The following is a 16516-nucleotide window of genomic DNA, read 5'->3' on the forward strand; positions in this document are numbered from 1 at the left end:
AATAAATGCACTCAACTTGAATCAGTTAAGTAGAATATGAGCAGAGAAAAAAAATGAAAATAAATTGTAGCTCTATTTTCTGTTGTTTACATTATAGAGGGCGTCTTTGCCTTTAAAAGGGAAATGAGTAGGAAAGAGGTCAAAATGGGATTTAGCAGGTGGGGGAGACCCTAAAATCTAATGCCTCAGTGTGGAGAAAAGAATCCTAAATAACAAAAATGTCTATGGAGATGTCCAGTAGATTTTCTTAGTGTAAAGGCTGTGATCAATTAACCTGCTGCTCTTTGTGGATGTAAACAACTGAATTCAACCAGATGTCAGCAGATGTTTCATGAGTTGTCCTGGCTGACTTCCATTTTCTACACTGACAGTATTCTGTTTATGCTGTTTTCATACTAGACACTATACAGTTGGTGGAATTCAGTGAATGAGCATCATCAGTTTAACTTCAAATTCACCTCTGCTGGCTTTTATGTAACCTAACTCTGACTGTGAAACCATAGCCACTGTGCACCAGTTACAGTTTTTTTACTTAAATCCATTACATCACAGTAAACTAACCTGCACAGTATTTTTATCAGTCTTTACATAACACAGTTAATCTACCCTAGTTTGTTTTGCAGCATGTTTTACATTATGAAAAACCATAATAAGACATGTAGAGACCCAATCTGATTTAAAAACACGAGGACTTACATTTACAGTTTATCAAACACCACTGAGCAGTCCTTGCCTTCAAATCTAACTTCTCCTCTTCCTCTTCGTCTCCTGTCCTGTCTTTCTCATCTTTCTCCATCTCTGAGTCAAGTTAGATCTCTTTCTTTTCTCTCCCTGTGAAATACAGCAGCTGGACTTTTAGCTAGCACACAAACAGTGTTCATATCTATGGTCCCCAACAGCTAAAAATTTGTTCATATAGTGTCAACAAGGACAGCTAAGAAAACTGATGAATCAAACGAGGTGTATTTGTGCACACTTGTTTACACACAGATTTGTGTGTGGATGAAGCCCAATCATCCTGAGCACAGCAGCAAATTGCCAACAGAAGGGCTCCAAAAGAAAAGAATTGTTCTTGCGCCGGCCTAGTCAAAGTCCAGGCCTCAGCCTGACTGGAGTGCACTGGGTGTTCAGAGAACGATGCATAAAAGAGTGCTTCAAACCTCAATTAACTGAAGGCACACTATAAAGAAGATTGGACTGAGGATCCTCCACAATTACATGAAAGACTGATGACGTTGCACAGAAAACCATTACTTCAAATTATGCCTGCTACAGATGGTTCTAGAGGTCAAGTCAAAGTTAGCAAAACAGCTGTATACACCTGCAAGAATGTGCATCTACTTACTGGTACATTACTAGCTCCTGATGTACCAAATTATTTCCACAGAAAAATATTAAATTTGTTGACGGTTTGAATTGAATTTGGACAGGGCTTTATTGTGGTTATATATCACACATATATACATATATCATCCTACATGTCACGTTTAATTGTAGACTCAGAGACTCTGTTAATTAAAGATAAAAAAAAAACAGAAGCAACAAATCTCTACATATATACACAGTTCTAAAGAGCACGGGTTTGAAGTGCTTTAAAATGCTTCAATTATGTTGTAACATTATATTTATTTCATTCATTTTCCTCAGGTCACAACAATTAGTACGTGTGGGATTAATAAGTACAACAATGTAATAATATGTAATAATAATAAGAACAATAGAGAGAACAAAATATATATTAAAGATTTTAGAAGCACATAATCTTTGGCGACCTTTATAAGCCAGCCTGGTTAGTCCAAACCCTAAAACACATGAATAAGAAGTTTCTGGACCACATTTAAAATTAGATGAATATCTCTGCACAGTCTCCTAATTATCCTAAATGAGATAATTATGTGTGTAAGTTTTTGTTTTATTGGTCATCCCCACAAACACCCAAGCCAGTACTAGGGATGGTCATCACTTTTCAGTAGTCTTGAAATTCAAGTGAATAGTTGATGTGCCTTTTTTTTTGTCTTAAACATAGGCCTGGTAGGATGTTATGCATTAGTAATGCAGTGTGGTGGTAATGTACCTACGAACTGTTTGCCAGTAACAAATATTCAACAAAATGGAAAAAGCTGCCAACTACTTGGTATCATGCTTAGACACAGTACTGCAGAAACAGAACAACCATGCAACGCCAAAAATGACTAAAATGATCAAAATGTTATGTGTAGAACAAAAGGAAGGGCAGTGCAAAGTGTGTGTAAGGTAAAACTAGCACTTCACAACCATTTGAGAGCAGTTTGGGGTGAGGTGCAATGTTTAAAGAATATCCAAAATTATGTTGCAAAATATCATCAAATTAAGGGAATATTTTTTTATTTTTCACCTGATCTTGAATCCAGCCCTCAAAGGCTCGATGATTTCAGTTTGCACTGACTGATGTTATGTCAGTTGTTACATTCTTCATCAAATTTTAAGTTAAATATTTTGCTCATCAGGATCTGATGTATAATTGAAGCGTTTAGCAGTATATTTTGCTCAAAGTGCCCTTTCCTAGCTAGTTTTTGCATCTTCAGCAGTCAAGCTTAATCTTATGGGCTTTTCTATTCCACTGGTCAAACCACAGTGACATCTTTTGACTCCAGGTCATTTACATTAGCCCTGACAGTAATGTGTGTCAGAGCTACGCCGGGCTCATCCGCACACCTGGGCTCCACTGTCTCTGAACTCCTTGAATGCTGACCTTTGGCCTTAGGAAAGTGGAAACCATCCAGAGGTGCATGCTCTATCCTGCACAGGCTGTCTTCGCTGTCACTGTCGTAACTGGGACTATATGAGGCGTTGATGAGACATCCACCAGGCCGAACCTCCTCTGATAGCACGCTGGCCTTCTGATGCATCGCCTGAATTTCTTCCGTTTGGACGGCCTTTTCCATTCTCCATACATCAAGCGGCTCCTCCATCTCCATTTCACTCGGCTCCACCTTACGGAATGTGTGGCGGGCATACAGGCCAATGCAAAACATCTCCACAATCACGCTGTAGTGGTAGATCACTAAGATTGGACAAGAAACGCACAATACAGGACAAGCAGTGTAGAGTGCTTTGGGTGAAACAACAGTGCTTCCATCTTTGTGAGATAGAGAGTTTTCATTCAAAACTATAGCCGATGTAACAATATAACCATATAATAACCATACTCAAAGAAATCAAACTTTAGTTTTAGCAAAGTGATGACAGAATTTTTTTATATTTCCGGTTTATAGTCTTAAATCTTATTATTTGCTCACATTAGATTGTTGAGCACTTATCTAGTATTAATGAGAACTGAAATCTCAGTTGCACTAGAATTCTGTCTCAGTCAAGGACACATCATGTTAGTGTAAGACCTGTTCTGCATGCTTGTGACCTGTCCAGGGTGTACCCTGCGAAAATAAAATCTAATACTTTTCAAGATAGATTTGTTTGAAAAATGTTGTCTGAGTGTTGTGACTGATCATGTCAAGAATAACTGCAGAATTATTTGAGTAAAACCGGATTGGGAGGCAAAAGACTGGAGGAGTCCAGATGTGCTGTCACTTACACTGAGACCGGGCCAAGACAGAGAAAGGTGGTGTGCAGGGGATAACCTCCAGAGCCCCCATAGTCTCTAAGATGCCACTCTGCAGGCCACACAGGACCAGCACCAGGATGATGCAGATGAACTTGGCTCTCAGTCCATAGCCATGCAACACACTCTTTGTTGCTTTGTAAAACAATAGGTGGCCATAAAAGGACACGAAAGTTGACACACCTATGATGCTGTTCACATACAGGTTGGGGTCAACTGAACCCACCTGGAAAAAATAAGACGATAGTTACACTTTTTATTCTTCAGTCTATCCAGTGCTTTTCAGTTCAGATGAGATGATTTGTTATCTGAAATAGACTGAACATGTAAGACTGGGCTCAAAGCCTCATTGTACTTCAAATGTTAAACATAGTATAACTACAGAGGCAGTCTCTATTTAAAGCTATTTGGAGTGTGAGAGAGCTTCATAGTGTTCAAACCACCTTTATAAAAATGAACAATCAGTGCATACAATGTGCAGTGGTTCTGCAGAAATGTGAATCATATGAGGTTCTCCATGACCTTCGCCCTGTACAGTTTAGAAGCCTTTTTGCAGCCTTTGTCAGTAACCATCTACAACCATTATGACTATTATATATGAACCTAGCTTGAAACAAGTTACTTTCAGAAAGAAAATATTTGCACAAGATTGGGAACTGACACTACTCTGACAGTGTTTTGTCTTTGTTGTGTTAAACCCAGTTGCTGTAACAAATTTCCCAGCTTTGGGACAAATAATGTATATCTTCTATTAAATGAACACCAGCACTGGATTGAGCTTCATGAAGTTATCCTTACTGGTAAAATAAGCATAGATCAAAATTTTTATAAACAACTCACATCACCATAGTCATACTGTTCATCTGTCCACAGCACCAAAGTCACGAAGAACAAGATGCTGCGGACCACAGAGAGCTGCAGGACAGCAGCCATCATCCAGGCCCGGCTGCTGCTGCACACATGAGAAGGGACAAGACTTTCACATGACAGTCTCCTACTGTATCGACCACATTTTACACAACACAGCTATACCAACACAAAGGATATACATGCAGGAAGTGTGTACAGTTCTTTACAATATATGTGCAAATTCCCATCCAGGTAACATACACAAGTACTAAAAGCCATTATAGACATTAGTGGCACATGATCTGATGAGATGCCACCTCTACAATGTCCATGAGATGATACCTGGTGCCTAATAAGACCTTAATCATTTCACTCTACGTGCTGTGGCAGTGTTTTACTCAGATTTGTGGCTGCCGCTGTGTACCTGTTGATGGCCACCATTGGGAGGCAGCAGCAGCAGCAGCAGGGAAAAGGATCTGGAGTTACCTGCTGTCCAGACAACATAGCCAGCATACGCACTTTCCCTCCAAAAAAGTCTGTGATCAGTCCCATGAATTTCAACAAGGTGATAGAGTGATACCTGTGCCAAATACACACATTCGGACAGGATATATACAACCAACCTGTGATCACAGCAAGTCTTTATAGTCCATTCTTGGTAACTTACAGAGAAGCAATGAAACTACACAGAGAAGAGGAACGGGGCACATACAGTGCTATCAGAGATGTGAAGGCAAACACCTAAAGGAAACAGAAAACAGCAGTAAGATTCAGCTGTAGTGCATGCTGGACTGGAGCACATCAGCATGCAATTTCAGCTCAGTTCATAAAAGGAGCTCTGTGTTTGTGTGGGTGTGAGATGAGACTGCAGTTACCGGATACATTCCTAATATCCAAAGGTAGCGAAATTGACGTCTGAATGAGGAAATATTGCGCAAGAAGAAGCCCACCTCTTCCAGAAACACCCCAAGTAAAATGACAGCCAGGCCGGCTGGGATGAGGAAGAGCCACAGCTCATTTTTAATGGCTGAGAAAAAAAAAACACAGCACCACACAAAAGCACAAGAGAATTTTTGCAAAAAAGTACACAATACTGCCAGAAACTGGTGAGAAATCAACACACATACACACAAGCTTCCATTTTGATTCCAGTTTCTTATACATCAAGTTCGTTGGATTCTCTCCAGTCAATCATACGTAGTTTATGATAATTAAGTCCTGCGACAATATTTTTTCCTCTTGCAACTGTGCAAATTATTCAGGATGCATTCCGTCAGTCTTTCAGAATTTTCAGCATTTTTAGAAAATGAATGTTTGTAATGTAACATTTCATCTATTGAGTAAGGAGAATGAAAATGTACATCGTCTCAGGTGCAGATTTCTTTAACAGATTTCTATAACTATCTATCAATGGCTAAAAATGCTGAATGATTCTAACAAGCAACAACAAAGTTCTTAGAATATTTATTAAAGTCTATTTTTTCTCTGTATACACATCAGAAAGGAATACACATCAAACTTTTTTTGAGCATTATAACTAAAATATTAAACTAAAATGCTACAGCTCATGCCAAAAAGAGTTGAATCTGAGATAGTTTATCACTCCATCTCACTTAATGGGCATTAACAAGGGGAGATAATAAATGCAATCCTTAATATTCTGCTACAGTGGAAGTAGAAAATTGTACTTACCAGTAAAAATTTGTGATGACAGAGGGATCTCAGGCCCAATCCAGCTGCAGTTGGCCCTACTTCTCATCCTCTATATAATCCTATTCACCACGCATCTAGAGCAAATACATAGGAAATAGCATAATTTACAACAGTCAGCTACCTCTTTTAATTCGTAGCCAACCAAATATCCCAGCACCAAACTTTTACCTTCCAGAGGCTGTAGTTTTATGTAAAACGACTTCCAGGCCTCTCCTGTCCTTTCCGTGTTGACCCAAACACTTCCTGTCTGACTAAAGATGTTAATCATTGATAGATACAGGTAGGGGACAGGTATGGGATCCAAGTTCATCTTGAACAGCCAACAGTTTATGTGAGAAGAACAAATATTTAAAAATACACCCAATATTTAGTGCAGGTGCCACTAATCAACATTTTTCATAAACTGAGGATCATGTGGCTAAATGTGAAATATGACTACTTTTGTCACTTTTAGCCTAAATATTCTGGCCCAATTTGAACGATCTCTCATGCAGTGATAAAGCTAGTACCTCGACCCCTTTAACAGAAACAGCATACAATAATCACAGAGTCAAAACAGCTTGGGCCCACAGTGTCCCAAATCTGTCAGACCAGGAGAAATAACTGCCCCGAGTATATCTGGCAGACTCTTATCAAAACTTGTTTAAATGACGTCCCAGAATATGGACTTACTGTAAATAATTCACAGTGAAAAGTGTTTTACCTAGTAGTTATATATAAAGTTTGTTTAAAAGGTAAGGAAATTTGTATTTGGTCAATTATGTCACTGTTGTAACAATGCTTTTTGGTACCACATTTTTAAGAAAATGCATTTGTGGGTTGAGAAGCAGAGCTGAGTATGTGGGATGTGCCCATTAAAAACTTGCTATATCTTCTGTGCCAATGCCAAACAGCTTAATCCTGTGACTGACTCTTGTCAGAACGCTTGTGTTCCGCAAAACCCAAGTTGCTGTATAATCGTAGTGAGCCTTAGTACCATCACCAAATTAAAAGCAATGTGCCATATAGTGGGGGATGTTAGGGATGGGCTTCAAAGTGAGGAAGACATGCCAAGAAAACAGTTTCCTCACCCTGTCAGCATCAAAAACCACAAGCAGTTTCCTACTGATTTGCAAGACGATATGGCCGACGGCTCTCCTCACAGACAATCTCTGGTCTCACTGGGCTGCCAGGAGGCCTGCCATGACTGCTCTTCACAGTCAAGCCTGTTTGCACTGGTATCGGCAACATGTGCACTGGAAGCTGGACATGTGGAGGCACATTATGTTCAGTGAGTAAGTCCACATTCTGTGTATAGCAGTTGGATTGTAGGGTCAAAGGGGAGAGATCCAATTGAGAACATTTGGCGATGGATGGCAAGGGAAGTTTACAAAACATGGAAAACAGCTCCATACAGTAGATGCCCTTCGTGCGGCCGTCTTCACCACTTGGAGAAATGCTCCCACTCACCACATGGAAACACTTGCAACAAGCATGCCGCAATGAATTTTTGAAGTGATCGACAATAACAGTGGAGCTGCTCATAACAGAGTTCATGTTTGCACCTTTGATTTCTGTTTTGGGTGGTTTAAGGGTTTTTTGGAGGTGTAGTCCTAAACTTTTGATCAGCTGTAAAACAGCCTCTTTCAGCTTAAGCGTTGTTTTCAATAAATTGCATGATCAAAAAATGTTTTGTGTCACTGCCATTTCTTCATGGTGCATGCTGAATTTCTACTTAGAACCTAGTTACGATCCAATCCAAAATATGATTTTTTTGCCATTTTTCAAGTGGTCTTAAACTTTTGATCGGGAGTGTATATGGTATAGAAAAGATTTTAACTGAAGCTCCACTGGGGCTGTTTTTCATCTAATATCAACTTCACTAACCCTAGGCAAATTGTTAAAAACAACATTTTGTTTCTAAAAAAAGCATCTTGAGAAAACAGCGGCAAAGCTACCAGCAAAAAACACGCAAAAAGTGAAAGTTTTAGTTTAATGTTACTTTGCGACATCAGGACGGGGTTTTAGTTCAGCCTTCACATTACAGTAATGTCATCAGCTGATAGACCAACTGAACAGAGCATAATTAATAATAATTAATCACCAAGGCAAAGGAGATACATGCAACAGCTACCTTTGTTCACCCCAAAGCCTTCCCAGCTCACTTTTCATAAGTATCCAGGCTGGTCAACCTCAGGAACATCAATCAAAACACTTTCTTTCACAATAAAAGCTCTCTCCTAAATGCAACTATTCTTAACCATTAGATAGTTTTAAAGGGTGGAATATACTTTTTATGCTAAGGGGATGTTATTTTCACCCTTTGCTTACAATCTGTCATGGGCACAATCAATCTCTAGGAAATAAATGAAAGCTATAATTACAGGTTATATACAGTATTTATACTCCTCATTTTAGAATAATGATGCAAAAAGTAAATCAACCAGTTTTTTTACACCTGAAAAGAGACCACAAACTTTGAAAATTATTGCCATCAGCTTTTGCAGGTGTCAAATGAAAGAGAAAATGTAAGTTTCTGCAGATGCGAGGAGTGGTCAGCAGAGTCCAACAGGACTTTCCACACCCTTTCCACACCCTTGGAGCAGCTGCCTGCTGCTTGCTGCCTTACTGTTGATTCATAGTAACACCTTTGGTCGTACTGACCACAAAAAGCACAAACGATTCATGAAGCACTTTATTCTACACCATTTTAAGCTTTTTATATCCACCCCACACCAACAACCAATTGAGAATGACCAATTAGTCTAACAAGAATTACTTTTTACAATTTGTCCTACTGGCAAATTATGGAGATGGTGAAAAAGATAATGGACTCAATGTCCTATTATCTCTTAAAGATACTGGAAATGATCCTGAATTGTTTGTTATGTCCATCAGGTGACCTGCTTTTGATTGGTAGGGTAAAATGTCAGGTAAAGGTGCGCGTACAGCAGCTCATTTTCAGTTAATTATCTGAACCTCTAGTAGCAGAGAACCTTGTTTTCAGTTAAATGAGTGAAACAAGATCCAAACTATAAATATGTTAAATAAATATACACTTTTTGAAAATTATTGTATTTAGCATTTATTTAAAAATGTATAAAAAACACAAACACAAAAACAATAGCAGTAAAAAAAAAAAAGGAAAACATGACAAAAGATTTTAACAAAGCTACATTTCATTTTCTTCACATGATTAGAAGCTGAAATGTATTTGGACCTGCACATGTCAAAGGTCATTCATATGAACGGGCCAGTTTCTACTTTTCATTTTACTAATCCTTTAGAGACCAGTCATTCTTTCAAACAGGCCGGAAAACTTGTTTGGAAACTCATTCACATCTTTGAGAATCACCACAGCGCACACACCGTCATCCCCCTGTGCCAACGTCCTTCCCACTTAAGCATATCTCTGTCTTTCATAATCAGAAAACAGTCTGGTATACACTGAAACAAAGGTGTCTGTCAGCCTTTTCATCGGCCCAGACAACATTATTTAATTAAACAGTAGAATACCCAGGAAGCAAACACAACCCAGTGGCTGGCCCAGTTCAGTTCAGACCACCTCTGGATGGTGTGGATGGCTGTGAAATCCTGAAAACAATAACAAACATGGACGCTGTTAGTCCCTGCACAGCCCAGGGAATCATAGACAAGGTACACATGTGCATTAGGAATTTGCATGCTGTCAGCTAAATGTCCACATGCAACCAGAAAAGGTCAAAGGGTAATTCCTTCTCAAATTAAAATGGCCCTGCTGCTCAACTTTCTCCAATGTGTATAAAAAAATATCCTTGGTTTGAACAAATAAATGGTAAATGGACTTATGGCTCTTATATAGCGCTTTTCTATTCTGAGCCATCATAGCACTTTACATTCACCCATTCAGAAATTGTCACTATAGTTGTCTTGTGCAATGTGAAGTTTATTATGAGCATTAGTTGGCTTTAATTTTTTCCCATATTTTAACTAGCCAATACTAGAGATGGACCGATCCGATATTACGTATCGGTATCGGTCTGATACTGACGTAAATTACTGGATCGGATATCGGAAAGAAATAAAAAAAATGTAATCAGATCCATTAAATATAAAAAAGGACCTCACAAAACTTGCGACACGGTGTAACTCGGCTCATAACCGTAGCATGTCGGAGCAGTGTGCTCACATGATAGAGTGGCTGTGTGTATTTGAAGCCTCGCTACCAAACCAGCATTTCATCTCCGAGAAAGTTATCCCAGAGAGAAGTAAAGCAAGTGTGTAAGTTCATCTCTGAATGTTTGTAAAGCATTCCCGCGTTAAGCTTAACAACCAATACCTGGAGCGAGTGCCCCTTCTTGCTGCTTCTTCAATCATGAAACTGATCAATGATCAGCTGATCGGCTTTTCTGTCGCGAGTCCATCTCTCTTGTTTGTTTTTGGCCCACTTTGCACCAGAAAGAGGAAACCAGCGGCTGAATAACAGCAGCACGTTTAACCTCGATAAGCTGTTGTTAGAATTTATTTAATGTTACTTTCTACACCAGGATCTTTTTCTACGTAGCTGACGGCTGGTAACTGTGCAGGGGCGGATCTAGCAAAGTTTAGCCAGGGGGGCCGATAGGGCATTAACAGGGAAAAGGGGGCACAAAGACATACTTTTCTTTCTTATTCTCATTTAAAATGTCTAGCTTTTAATAAATAATTATCTTACACCCAAAGTTTTAATCTTATGTAAAATATATAGAAGTCCATTACTGTATATAGTAACTATTAAGTCTAATATACCCTAGTAAGCTATAGTACTTTTTCCTTTGGGAAGATACCATCTGTGCAGTCTACAGTTCTGTTGAAGAAAGATGTTGAATCTATTTAATTATTCTTGAAAAATAATTAATTTCTGTGCATTTTTTTTCCACACTGCATCAAATTAAAGTTGATTAAGTCGATTAAGCAGCACGAGGTGGAGGTTGGGGGGTGGTTCCCTATTTTTTTTTTTTTTTGCTGGGAGTTTGCAACCCTATTAGTTAGGTTGCTTAAGATTTCTGCTAAGTACTCTTTAAAATACCAGAATAGGGAGGATTGAGTAGGTTTAAATTTATTAGATTGATCAGTTTTGCTGAACTATGAAATATTTTGGGTGCAGTGTTTTTTTTACATACAGGTATAACAGAATAGCTTTAGTGTTGTTGTTTATTTAAACTTGAGTATAAACATATACAAAATGCAGCAAGATATTAAAAAAACAGTTTTGTTGATTAAAAAACACACTATATCGGATTCATATCAGTATCGGCAGATATCCAAATTTATGTTATCGGTATCGGACATAAAAAAGTGGTATCGTGCCATCTCTAGCCAATACGCAGACATTTTTAATGGGTGTGTCCCAAATGGCAGATTCTGAGACTAGTAAGAATTTCATGCTTTTATCTTTACGTTTTTCACATTTTCATGTTCAAAAATTGTCCCTGTGAAAAAATAGCCTGAAAATTGTTTGATTGACCATGGTTTAAAAACTTTTTAAAAATATATATAATGTATGAAAACTTGACTGCAATCATGTTCAACCATTCACCAGGTTTTAAGGAAAATCAGAGTTGGTTGAATGAAAAATATTCTAAAAAAATGTGCTGATTTGAGACACAATTTTCACCACAGAATTCAGTTTAAAGCAATCAGACCATTAAAAATAATGAACGTTCTGCAAACAATTACAATTATGAGAAATATTCAGTGAGAATATTCAGTGTTATTATTGTATGAAAGCTGTCACTTGCTTTATTTCCAAACTGAGACTGGGTATAAATTTGCACTCTGTCATAATATCTTCAACATATACAGGTGGGGTCGGCCCTCATGGTGCTCTTACCTCTTCTACCTCCTGTTCATCAACTCCTGGGTCAAACATGGAGCCTAGGTAAGTGAGATGGAAGATGGCCAGCAAGCTGAAAACCAGGTTCAGCAATATCACCCAATAATCCTATAGACCGCAGAGGAGAGAATAAAAGACAAAAGAAAAAATAGAGACAAAAGTTGCATGTTCTCCGTCAATCTACTCAATATTAAGAAATAACAACTTGCTAACAATGACTGTTAGTGTTCTATTCTATGGTTTTTTTTATGCATCTTTGCTTTGACTACATTGACAGGATGGAATCGTTCTCATGATAAAAAAAAATGGTGCCAATCAGATGTTTTCAGGTGTTTTTTAATGGATCAAAATGTGATGGTGCCTTTCTGTTTTCATGGTTTGGGGCGGAGCCTCCACTGTGTTTCACAGCTGACCTCCTTCCTACATAGTGATCACTATTTGAACCAAAAATGTCACATTTGGATTCATCCATTCATCAGTCCTGTTACTACTAATTTTCAGTTTAGTTCTTATGTAACTGTAATCCAAGGGCTTTTCATCTCATTCCCTGGCTGCCTCAGTTTCACTGGGACCATGTCCTGAATGGACACACTGCACATAATGCTGAGACGTGGCAAGTTTTTGGGAATCGCCATGCTGGTGCAAAAAAGACTTCCCAAAGTTTCAGCTAACAACAGCAAACAGTTTTTTTGAAACAGGCGTTTGGACTAGAAAGGTTGAAGACTCAAAATAATATAAGTACAAAAGTTCTAGAGTCACATGATTGAGAGTAGCTTGTGCAGACTTAGTGGAGGGCTGTGTGCAGGAATGTGGGCGTGAACCAGGGCAAGGTCAAATAACAGTAAGTTCTCACAAACAGTTGCTGCCTGGATATGAAACTAGATGACGGGAAATGAAACAGCTAGTGTGTGAGAAGAAAATATTGAGAAAGGCAGGTGAAGCACCCAAAATGCAGGAGGAGGAAAGCGACAAGAGGTTGGGACCAACTTGTGCTAGAGCTAAGTCTAGACCAGGGCCCTCCCCAATGGTTTTCTGACCACTCAGAAAGCTGATTTTTTTAATATTTAAGTTTGTGTACGGCTAAGTTAGCGCACTCTTCCAGAAGTCGGCTACAGCTAACTGCTTGCAGACTGTGAACTGAAGAGATCCATGTACATGTATGGTTTTGAACTGCTTGAGGCAATAAATCTATTGAATTTGAATTGGACTGGTGCTCTCTTTATCTTTATCTCTCTTTATCCTCGAGAAAAAGAACGTGCAACACAGGCTGCTAGTGACATAGAATTTACATACAAGACACAACTTAAAATGAGTCTTCTGTTATGTGGTTCATCTTTTGATTTTGTTGTCTGTTTGTGCTTGAGTGATTCATTAGTCAGTTTCAAATGGCCTAATGACCAAAAAAAAAAAAGAAAAAGGATTATTTGGACTTATTCAGTTACTTTATTGCCCTGTTTATCTTTGTTGTTCTGTGTTGTTTAGCTGTGCAGCACTTTGAAGTCACCTTTTTACACTGCACATTTAAACACAACACAGGTTAACCAAACTTTGGCTCTGCATCTATGTCTGTCTGTTTGTGTCTCTGTGTGTGTGTTTTGTTTTTCACTGTCTCCATCTGTTAGCTGAGTAGGGATGAAGCTGTACCTTTTTGTGCTGATGGGTGCAGTCAGAGGCACAAGGCCTAGACAGGATACAGGCACTGAAGATAGAAGCAAGCCTCTTTCTCAGAACTGAGGATGACAAAAATAATCAGTTACATTAAATTAAAAAACTTTAAACATGAAAATGTAAAAAAGGAAAATAGGAGGGGTCCACAAATCTGACTTTCTACCACTAAATGAACACAATAGAGCGACACGACGAGTGCTCCAATTACAGAAAACAAAGCAAAAGAAAAATCAAACATTCCCTCAAACAGCCTTTGGATCACAGCTGTCCCCTGCAACATGCAGATTCCCGGACTACTCTGGATGAGTAAAGACAGATAAACAACTAAATTCACACGAGCTTGTTCCTCAATGTGGATCATTATCTGTCGTTTGGATATACTGAGAAAGCAATGTTAATCAAGACCAAATCATATGCAAAGCATTCTGTAATTTATTCAACCTCCTAAAAACACAGCATAAACTGCAGTATAACTAATGCATGAAGGCCAAGTAGAACGTTCCACTTCACTCAGAAGTCCATACAGCATGTCAGTGTATCCATCCAAACAAAGGTACACTAAAAACACAAATGCATTCTGTTTGGCCAAAGACTAATGACACTGAGTACGGAAGGTGCAGAATAATAGTTCACATACAGGATAAAAGACATGTTATCCCCTCATGTGGTTAGTTTTCCGAAGTGGAAACACCTGTGCGGTACAGATAGAGGGGGGACTCACAGCTGTCGACGACTTTGCCACAAGTTTTAGTCATGGTCATTATGCATATGAAACACAAGACTTTAGATTACGTGTAAGAAATGCACTGATGCTAAGAACTTTTCTGTAATTAACAGAACATAGCACAGTCTGTGCCCTGTTTATTTAATTCTGTGTAACGTTTCAATATGAAATCAATAATATTTGTTTGTTTTTTTTCATCTTTCTTTGAAGAGATCAACTGAATTTACAGAGATCAAAGTCAGTGTCCAGTTTGCACGACAGTGCAATAAAAACATTTTTGTCACTAAAATCTAAGAATGACTGTGACAGATAATTGAGGCAGAACTTTTCAGCCCTGTTGACGATCCTTAATAGAAATCTATTAAGCAGTTCTTCAGTGTTTGTGTGTGACCTGGGTCACAACAGATCACATCATGTGTCACTTGTTCCAGTTTCACCAGCGAATCACTCTTCTGTGTGAGCACAGAGTTATCCATACCGTGTTCAACATATGTGATGAATCCAAGTGAAAGCAGAACAGCTCCCAGGTGGAAACTGAGACCCTGGAGAAGATAATACAATTAGGTTAAGCAGTAAACTACGTACAACTAGTGGAACAGAATGGTGTGTACGTGTAAGTTTGGTGATGGAGTTTTTATTATGAATGAATGATGTATTTTTATGAATTATTATGTCTATTTTTTATGCTTAAGGACAACAGATGGAAATTAGCCCTTGGCTATAATCTGGTATGTTTACATTCATGTAATTTTTTTTTTTACATTTATGTTTATTAACATGCACTGTCCTAAATAAAATAAATAAATAAAATAAATAAATGTTTGGGGTCCACTTGGGGTACCTGTGGTCATTTTTGACAAAGACTTCTATCACCAGTATTTCAACTTTCAGAAAATCATTTTAAACAAATACCGTCATATACCAAACACCTCAGTGAAATGTCATAAGGTGGACACTGCCCAAGCCTAGTGACCTGGTTGTTCAGTGAAATCTCACACACAGTGGGTAATAGTGTATGTATTATTGTAGGGTCTGCCTTATAATATAAAGCACCTTGAGGCAACTGTTGTTGTGATTTGGTGCTATATAAATAAAACTGAATTGAATTAACAGTGAAGTTTAAGCATGGATTTAGTATACTGTATAGACTCTGGATACAAGTGTTGAAGTGTGCATCATCTTACTAACATGCAGTAAGGCGCTGGCTGTGTATGTCACCAGGATAGCTGGAAAAGTTCCCAATTTCATGGCGTTTTTAAAGACATCTGAAAAAGATGGAGAACAAACCACAATGAACTCACCGAAAACAACATTATGACAACATGGTGCTCATACAAGATCACCTGCTGCTCCCTTTACGGCTCATCAGAACGGATCATCTGCTCAAACGATCTCTATCATCATCCTCCTCTGTCATACCAGCCCTCTGCATGTCCTCCTACACGATCCACGAATCTTCTCTAAGGTCTTCCTCTTTTCCTTCTGTCTGGCAGCTCCACCACCACCATCATCATCATCATGATCATTTCTTTAACGAATCCACTCGCCCTCTGAACAGGCACTTCCATCTTCAATTCACAAAACACTCCTGACACTCATCTTCATCCACTCCTCCTCCGCTTTGAACGGTTGATCCCAGAATATTAAACTCCTCCACCTTCACTACCTTTGCTCCTTGCACGTTCCAATTTCCATTTCTCTCCCTCTAATTCACACGTGTTTTCTTGCTTCTGTTGACTCCCCTCTTCTCTCCAGCACATACCTCCCTTTGCACGCTACTCTGACTACAGATCAGTGTTATCTGCAAACGTCATATCCCCACAGACTCCTGCCTGGGCTCATCTGTCAGCCTGTCCATCACCACTTCAAATAAGAAAGGGCTCAGAGCAGATCCCTGACATAATTGCAGCACCACCTTGACTCCATCTGTCACTACTGCACACCCACACATGTCGAGCACCACCCACACATACTTTTCTATCACTCCTGACTTCCTCATACAATACCACAGTGCCTCCTTTGGTACAACATGATCTGTGTTCTCTGTACTTCTCCAGTGACACTCTGCTTTATGCCTCTGTAGATACTCTGCACATCACTCATGTTCTTGAACATAATTTCTCAGGTATCC

At 38.8% G+C, this 16516-nt stretch overlaps 2 protein-coding genes across 4 annotated transcripts in view; both read right to left on the bottom strand.

The window, feature by feature from the left end:
• On the bottom strand, nt 1-9253 carry si:dkey-16n15.6 (organic solute transporter subunit alpha). The gene is made up of 8 exons (XM_042214455.1): nt 6329-9253; nt 6140-6234; nt 5323-5474; nt 5115-5188; nt 4872-5027; nt 4439-4550; nt 3572-3824; nt 1-3043 (listed from the first exon to the last, which is right to left on the bottom strand). The coding sequence occupies exons 2-8, from the start codon at nt 6204-6206 to the stop codon at nt 2604-2606; spliced, it is 1254 nt and encodes a 417-aa protein (XP_042070389.1). The 5' UTR covers nt 6207-6234; nt 6329-9253; the 3' UTR covers nt 1-2603.
• LOC102308891 (protein-serine O-palmitoleoyltransferase porcupine) overlaps nt 9253-16516 on the bottom strand; it is a 27354-nt gene continuing 20090 nt past the window's right edge. For all 3 annotated transcript variants that reach the window (XM_014329461.2, XM_014329460.2, XM_005948018.3), the window contains exons 9-13: nt 15574-15650; nt 14864-14927; nt 13638-13723; nt 11991-12101; nt 9253-9733 (exon numbers count right to left, since the gene is read on the bottom strand). In XM_014329461.2, the coding sequence (XP_014184947.1) occupies nt 9632-9733; nt 11991-12101; nt 13638-13723; nt 14864-14927; nt 15574-15650 (440 nt within the window). In that variant the 3' untranslated portion in view covers nt 9253-9631. The remainder of the gene's footprint in view (nt 9734-11990; nt 12102-13637; nt 13724-14863; nt 14928-15573; nt 15651-16516) is intronic.

This window comes from Haplochromis burtoni, unplaced genomic scaffold, assembly GCF_018398535.1.
Source record: "Haplochromis burtoni strain Fernald_Lab_line unplaced genomic scaffold, NCSU_Asbu1 Contig_566, whole genome shotgun sequence".
NCBI lineage: Eukaryota > Metazoa > Chordata > Actinopteri > Cichliformes > Cichlidae > Haplochromis > Haplochromis burtoni.

What these genes read in the sequence shown, in the direction of transcription:
- si:dkey-16n15.6 (XM_042214455.1), bottom strand. Translation starts at nt 6,206, where the DNA reads ATGAGAAGTAGGGCCAACTGCAGCTGGATTGGGCCTGAGATCCCTCTG. An exon ending in TGTAGTTTCATTGCTTCTCT is followed by an intron (nt 5,028 to 5,114) that starts GTAAGTTACCAA and finishes TATTTGGCACAG; the next exon opens with GTATCACTCTATCACCTTGT. An exon ending in AACAGTATGACTATGGTGAT is followed by an intron (nt 3,825 to 4,438) that starts GTGAGTTGTTTA and finishes TATTTTTTCCAG; the next exon opens with GTGGGTTCAGTTGACCCCAA.